We start from the raw sequence: 8,110 nt of genomic DNA, 5'->3' as shown, positions 1-8,110 counted from the left end.
TATCGATCTTTCAGCGAATGTAAGCGAGCGTTTTGAAACAAGTTTCATCGAAAATTCTTTTCGAAAGGAACTTACTTAGTGCCCAGTGTCTCCCTACGGGGCGACCTCTGAAAGTTTGCCATACGCCTCTGTATGAAAACGATTTTCGTAGGTAGAATGGAACAAACAGATTAAACTGAAAAGGCTCAAGAAATTATTGCTGTGAATTGTGGAGGTTTCCATAGTACCACGACGGGATTACTTATCGCCTATAGGATCGTTCATTTGGGCTATAACGGTTAACCTGTTGTAAAATTTTTTCACAACTTTTTAAACCGTTCGGAACTTTTGACTTACTATCAACCCGCAGTGCTCCATGGCAACTCGTATGCATGGCATATTTAAGAGAGAAGAAAAAAGGCCCACATGCACTAGGACTACTTCAGATACGGTTGATACAGAGAAAAGTTATTGGCGAAATCGGAAAATTACTATAGACTTCCTTGCAAATATCGAGTGAATACAGTCGTTGGGTGTCAGTAAGCCTGAATTGAGCACTAGCTTGTTGCTTCATACAAAAAATTTGGGTTGACAGAAGAAGGATTATCCAAGCTAATAGTATGTACGTTACATAAACACGTCTATTACGAACCTGCCTGTCAGGCCCACACCGTAAGCAGTACAAGGTGTAGGTGTTAGATTCAGATATGACCATGTTTTTGTCGCTCACGATGAATGTGCTATGTTTAATAGAAAATTTCTTCGTATACGCCTCGTGTATATCAACGACATTTTGAATAGTGAAACTCATATTAGTACTACCTACAAAAAATTTGGATAAACTCTTTGCAAACTGTTTACGTGACGGGCATACGTTCATCTGCTATTCCTGCTACTAAAAGAACACTGAAATATCGTACGACATCGTGAATGTGTATTCCGCTGCAAAAGAAGCACGTTTCAGTATAAAATAGCAGAAAATACATGAAATGAATGAACAACACGGACTAAATACATTCGAAATGCATTTGTGATGATCCGTTTGTCCAGATCAAAGCGCTACAAAGACCTCGGATACGCGTCATATGCCATAGAAGTGAGATTGACGTTCTCTGAGGACAATAACATGGCTTTATTCAGACAGGTTGAATGAGGACACTGGGCCGTTGGCCAGATTTGTGGCACAGTAAAACCAAAAGACTAATTTCATTCATGTTATTTTGAGCATATTTGGAGCCTTTTTTCTTCCTCTGCATTTTCCTCCTCCTTAGTTTCCCACTGCAGAAATGATAGGCACATCCTCTGGATTGTGCCTATTGTAGGCGAATACAAATGTTCATGCATGAAGGTGTAGTGTCTAGTGACAACGATCATTACGCCACCATCATTCTGCTAGAAAGGTAAACCCCTTATTAGAGAAGCTTACTTGCGTGTTTTACATGCTGTTGTATAACCGTACATAGCTGGAAGTGTCAGAAAAAAAGATCACACGTTCGTCAGCAGCGTGATGCATCGACTTCTTACGAGCCGATCAGAGCTTGCTTGAAGATAATAACATACTTTGGGGTCAGCAAATGCAGCTGTCGAGAAGCCCAGATTTGAACCCGGCGGACTAATACTATGCATCGAGTGTTATTGAAAGTCATTAGACTCAACACGACTACAACATCCCGCTTACTCTCCCAGGCAGGCGTTCGCACATTCGCAATAGAGCATTGAAACAAGCCTGTGAGTGATATTGAGGATGTAATCACGGTGGATAGTAATTATATTGAATATGGCGATATTAATATGAACTCTCCTAGCAGATGTGGAAAAAGGATAAAAATTACAGCTTTCCTTTGGGCAGAGTTTTGGAAACAACTTGAAAAAAGAAGTCCGTATTTACACGCCTCGTTCTATATTTTACAAGAAGAGTAGTATTACACTATCTAAATATTTAGTTTTACGTCCGGTACAGCGTTAAGCGTTAAGGGCTCATAGCATGAAATTAGGTGTGTCCACGGCTGGACTCGAACCTAGACCACCAGCTGTCCCTTTAGCTTACGTTTTTTTTTTTTTTAATAATAATAATAATAAGGATAATACCTCTTCTAGCCTACAAACAGCAATGCTATAAAAATATGTCACAGGCTATATTACATATAAAATATTTATATACATCATCTATTTATGATGCATTAGATATCACAACAATATAATAATGCAAATGGTTTCTAATAATACAACACACTGGACAGTCAGTCGTTATTATCACACTCTACGCCGTACCGTCATAAACTGAATCCTTCCACTGAAAAAGTCACTTTTCTTTTGAGACAACCTCATTCGCAGTCTCCCCTTTAAGCATCTTCTTCGTTTACACGAAAATCTGTGATCAGGTTTGGATTCCAGAAAACGAAAATCTGTGGTCGGGTTTGGATTCCAGAAAAAAAGTCCAAGCTTCACAAATGACCACGATTGAGGTAAGGGATGATTCGTGGATGCTTGGCTATTATATTCTCCCTAGTCAAAAACGACGCGCTTTCCCATTCCGGGACACTCGTGGCGGAGCGGCATTTGATGGGCCATTTCGCTTCTGATCTGGCAGTTGCTGCTGTCGCTGCTGCTGTCGCTGTTGCTCTTGCTCTTCTTGGCTTTGTTCTGCCTGTTGTGTCTGTTCTGGTGGTAAGTCGTCTGGTTGCCTTACCCCAGTTTGTTCACCCTGCGTCGATCGAGCGCGCGGCCGCGGCGACGGTGGTAGAAGCGGATGACGTCCTTCAACGTTCTCCAGTGATCGACGCAGTGTTCCAACAGCTCTCGCCCGTTGATTTCTGGACCTCCTGGCGCGACCAGCGCGCGACATCCGCACTGGTCGACGAAGAAACACTCGCGCAGTGGGGTAACCTGGTGGAGGGACCGGTTCAGCGGAACCCCTATTGCGACGAGGTGTCGACCTCCGTCGACCCGTTGATTCTCGCGGCAGAATAGTGCTTCTTCGCAGCCCCGCCATGGACTCGTTTCTTGGCAATGTCTGTTCACTGGTGCTAGCGCTACTGCCCTCCTGACTTATCCTGATTACCTGGTCTAATAGTTGCCGTATACAGGCAATAGCGTGGTCAGGACGATTTGCGAGGTGGTTTGCTGCTGACTCCATAGACGGACTGGCGGAAGCCACGTGTAGCTGTTCCCTATTAGCATTGCCGGATGATCTCGTTTCAGCTGAATCGGCTGTCTGATGCCGATTCACTATGGGAAGCGGCATATTATCCGTAGATCGGTTGCTACCAGTGGATCGCTCGCTGAGTCGTAAACCAGCTCGTCTGCCACGGCGCCTCCGTAGGATTCGCGCCTCGGAGCTAAGAACTGGCAGCGGCCATCCTACATCGTGCGCCATCATTTGTGGTCCACGAAACCCCGAAATATCATCTGGGGATTGAAGAGGTAAGAAGTCCCTATCATCCGTCTCCATTATAATAACGAACTCATTGTCTCGATTGAGCAGAGCCGAATAATCGTCGCTCAGCGTATCGGAGTCGTCAGTGTTTGTCGCGTCGGATTCTTCAGCTAAAACCGAAAATCGTCCTCGCCATGGAGGGCCACGATTGTGATCGCAAACAACCGTCGCCAATGCAGTACCATCGATTGGCTGAGAACGTCCTTGCTGCTGCTGTTGAAGTTGCTGTTGTTGCAGTTGTTGCTGCGGCTGTGAAGCAGACTGTGAAGCAGGCTGTTCTTGTAATAGCTGGCGTTGCAATCGCTGCTGTCGCGAAGCATTTCTCTCTCGTAAATGGGCTGAGTGCCGCAGCAAGGGTAAAAATGGCAGCTCTGCTAGATCGGCAAGGGACTGAGAGGAAGGGCGACCGATCGAGATACGAGCGTGGTCCGACGGCCGTGTAACCACTGGTACCCCGTTCGAGGAACGGTCGAAGTTCAACGGCACATGGCGAAAGCGGAGACCCCTGTTACGTTGATGAGACATAATTGCGCCATCAGCATTGGCCAACATTTGCATGAGTAACACACCTAAACTATTTCTCGAACGATTGCGCATATCTTCAGGGTAGTCGAAACGCGGCATCTCCATTGGACTCGTCGTCAGTGCTCCGGCCACGCCAAAACTCTCATCATCGCCGTTGTTTTCTGCGCTCGGTTGAACATCCGATGCAACTTTCGATGCGTTTTTGCCAGGGCTCGTAGCACCATTTTGGGCACTGGCGCCATTCACACTTTCACTGGAAGCTAGGTTTGACTGCTTTGGTTTTCCGTTTTTGGCGGGTGCAGCTTTGACATCAGGCAATTTTAATATTTCCTTTAAAGAGACACGGTTTTCCTTACAATGTTGCTTAGCGATCAATTTGCGGAACTCTTCGGCAATTTTTTTCTCCATCTCCTCAGCCAGAGCTTGTACAGAGTTCTCTCTAGGAACAGCTTTGGCATCTCGACCGATTTTGCGTTTCTCCCTCGTCATTTTGGCACTTTTGTGCTGAAATTTTGAATAACTTCGTTTTCTCTTGCATTCGACTGTTTCTGTATACGAATTTTCATCTGTTCGGATCTCTGAGAGAATCGAGTTCTCTGTCGGTATGATCACTATTCGTCATGTCTGGATAATGCTTTCAAAGCTGTTGTCTTCGACATACCTGTTTCTGCTATGATGACCTCTAGTGGTATCATTGTCTTGAGACGGATCGACCATGCCTCAGAACGCTTATGGCTATCTGAAACGTTCAAATCAGCAAGGAATAGTTCGAACACCGCAAAAGTGTCTATATCAGCTACGAGTCCTGAATACAAATAGGATCGTATTGCGATATTATGATGAAGGTAATTCTACATATGCGTACTTGACAAACGGGACGGAGTCGGGCGACAAGGCTTTTCTTTTTTTTTTTTTATATAATGTTTTAGATAAGAAATTTTTATCTGAGTTGTCCTATTCGGAAATATTAGATAGCCAAACATCGTGCCAGTGTGCTATAACTATTTGCTAGGTAGTGTTAATGATGCCAAACGTTGATGCGAACTGGTGTTTTATTCAATTTTCTCACTGGCATTGAAGTCACAAATTTTACCTAATAGGTATAAAATAAATGGCAGCATGCTGAACATTCAACAGTAATATATATATATATATATGCATATATATTACTTGATGTAAAAACAGGAACTGACGCCGACGCCGTATATAGCCAACAACATTTCAATGGCATCGTACCTCTAGACGAGTCACACCTAAAAGTAGATATTTTTTTGCGTAAGTATCTTATTGTTATAAAATAATTTCTATGTCCCTGGATTCATACTTTAGGTTCAGATTTACTCTACCAAATATAGGATATAGACTTAGGAGTGTTCTTTATAAATTCAATGTTGTGAGGATGCTCCTAATGGGCCAAGTGTAACTAAGTACATTTCGTTGAATTTACCGCTCACTTTAGCATTTAATTTTACTACGATTTATTTGTTTATTTTCTGCTCAGTTTATTTTTTTCATATTTGAAAAGCTCGTACCATTAATGTGTCAATTAGTTTTTCAGATCAAATACGATAGAATACAACAAGGTACTGATGGAAGGATAGCTAAATCCTTCGAAATAATATAAGGAAGATTGAATCGATCTATTCATTTGTGAGATGTTTGTCTGGCATATTAGCTTCAAAACAAAGGCCTTTCTTAAAAAAAGCCCATATTATACTAAATGACCTTTAAACAATCAGATTTCGTGATACTCTTAAAAAGAGATCTATATTCGTTTTTGCCCAATCTCAGAGTGATCCTCTCATATTGAATTAGGTCCATTAAGTGCCATTTCGTTATGTCTCGCGAGCGATGCTACAGCGAGCTTAGCTAAAGAAATGCAAGATAATTGTGCACTCTATCGAGACGCGCATTTGAACGGTGAACGATGCTTAGCATACAGTTCATCCTGTCAAGCGTACAAACATCAATGCGACCCGCAATACCAGGCAGCGGGACATTTGCGAAAGCGTGGTACATTATCTGGTGCGCACGGGCAGTCTACCAGCGGCAATGAACTGTTCAGCCCAAAGCGAACTTTGTGTAGCTATTCGTAACTTGTTCGTGAGTTCCCTGACAACACTGTAAGTTAACGTAAGTCAAGATGCACGAAACTTCGTTTTCGTGCGATCCATTGTAATTTTTAGCGTTAGAGGACGAGATGATGGACACGGGTCGGCTGAAACGTCCGCTGCGCAGGCCAACCAGAATATGGAGCTCGATTGCGATGTACTTGCCAAGTCTCGACAAAACCTGAGGGGATGGAAGACATATCTGAAGCAATCCAGTGACAACGAAACCTATTTGGCTGTCAACGATATACACGGGTTTGTTAACGCTAGTGAACACAGGGCTGACTGTATTGTGGGTCTGGACTTCTCTACTTAGATCAAACCTCTATACTACCTCTAATCGCCAAACAACAGGATGGTAAGCAAGTCAATGGAAACACTGGCATATTTAACTATACGTTCGTCGTGACGTGCGGACGCGTTCATCGATGGATGGATTCTGAAAGCACTCTGCGTTCTGTTTCACCAGTCTTCCCAGAGAAACCCGTCTCTTGGGCCTCGGAAAAACTCTTTCTTAGTTGTAATAACGCTCCTCCGCAAAATCAATCGATGAATTGTTTACCGCTAATTGGGAAGTTCCTGAGCTACACGGAAAGACACGCTTGATTTTATCACTGAACAAATGCGTAATCAAAATATGGGGCGGCTGAACGGCACAGACATTAGAACGAGCCTCCGAAAAATCATAAACGATTCAGGATCTGAAGCAAAAAATATTTTCAGAAGCCAACATTTAGACGAAGTGATCGTAAGTAACATAATCGGAGCGTGATCATTTATCAAAAAAGTCAAAGAAAAACACTGCTAAGTGGCTAATATAAAAAATGAATTGAATTAACAGAAGTCGAGCTATAGATGTTTTATAACTGTATTCGTATAAAAACATATTTCTATCTATTAGAGAAGGATCGGGTAGAAAGTCATTACCGTACCCCTATCAGAACACCCCACGCAGAAGACCTGTGTGTCTATCAAAATTGAGTATATGAACTCTTATGGTTGAAAAAACGATAATGTTGACTATAATAAACGATATGGTTGAAAGACGATAGGAAAAAAATGAACCGTCCGTTTCTGATTCTAGGTGCATTTGCACAAGGGCTCAGATATGATTCGTGATGACAATGATAGATCTGTGCTAGCTATGATACGGCAAGTTTGGTAAGTGAACACACTTTCAGATCAAATAATTGGTTGTATAGTAAATTTTACCAGCAATCAAATATATATCTGAGATCCCTAGCGGTAAGTTAGGCGTTTCGTTCTAAGGCAAGGCATTTGATTTTACTGTAACTAAAAATAGCTCGATACTTCTCTGAGGAAATTTAGACATTCTCTTTTGCAACTTGGCAGCATTCAGTTACCGTTTAGGATCTACACTAACGATGTGATAACTGTTTTCAATACTACTAGGCCCTACTTCCACCCAGATTTCATAATTTTACCAAATAGTGGTAACGGTTATCGTACGTATGTAGGAGGTTTGTTTGAGCCTGGTGATAAGTAACAGCGTTGACAGGCCACTAAAATTCTATAATAATATATAGAGCTTTCCGTTTAAACTGTCACAACCAAGGAATTATTATATCCAGGCTAAAGATGTAGGATGTGCTTTATTGTGCCCAAAAAAAATTGGCACCTAGCCAAAAAATATGCAAATGCTTACACTAACAATTAGTAGTAAATAAGAACTGCTACAAAAAGAAACCACGCATCAAAGAAGAGCTTTTATACGACTATTAAGAAACTTGCCGGCAACCACTTGCGATATATAATAGGTGCAATGATAGGTGCAAAATGCAATTTTACTTTTACTTCGAAAAATATTAAAGTAATCAAATAGAGACGCTAAACATGAAAATAATATCCTTAACAAAAATGAAGGCACATAAATACTCTAGTACTAATGATACTAACCCTATAGTATCTGCTATGACTCTCGTCAACATAAGCTAATAGTGCTGGCGGTAAATTCAAATTTATTCATACAATAACGCAAATCATTGTCGTCTTCTATTGTATCAATTTTTACCCCATCCTATTCTGTTTTAGCCATAAA

The 8,110-nt window shown here is 41.9% G+C and overlaps 1 protein-coding gene across 3 annotated transcripts in view; it reads right to left on the bottom strand.

Annotated features, from left to right (window-relative positions):
• Nucleotides 1-1,862: 1,862 nt before the first annotated feature.
• The window catches only part of LOC111251529 (uncharacterized), a 16,163-nt gene continuing 9,915 nt past the window's right edge, over nucleotides 1,863-8,110 (bottom strand). For 2 of the 3 annotated variants that reach the window (XM_086991124.1, XM_086991125.1), the window contains exons 5-6: nucleotides 5,111-5,193; nucleotides 1,863-4,679 (exon numbers count right to left, since the gene is read on the bottom strand). In XM_086991124.1, coding sequence (XP_086847250.1) covers nucleotides 2,489-4,429 — 1,941 coding nt within the window. In that variant the 5' untranslated portion in view covers nucleotides 4,430-4,679; nucleotides 5,111-5,193 and the 3' untranslated portion in view covers nucleotides 1,863-2,488. The remainder of the gene's footprint in view (nucleotides 4,680-5,110; nucleotides 5,194-8,110) is intronic. The other variant, XM_086991126.1, reaches the window with a different exon arrangement.

The sequence above is a fragment of the Varroa destructor genome, unplaced genomic scaffold (assembly GCF_002443255.2).
Source record: "Varroa destructor unplaced genomic scaffold, Vdes_3.0 BEIS01000005.1, whole genome shotgun sequence".
Taxonomy (NCBI): domain Eukaryota; kingdom Metazoa; phylum Arthropoda; class Arachnida; order Mesostigmata; family Varroidae; genus Varroa; species Varroa destructor.
This window is presented reverse-complemented; position numbering and strand designations above follow the sequence as displayed.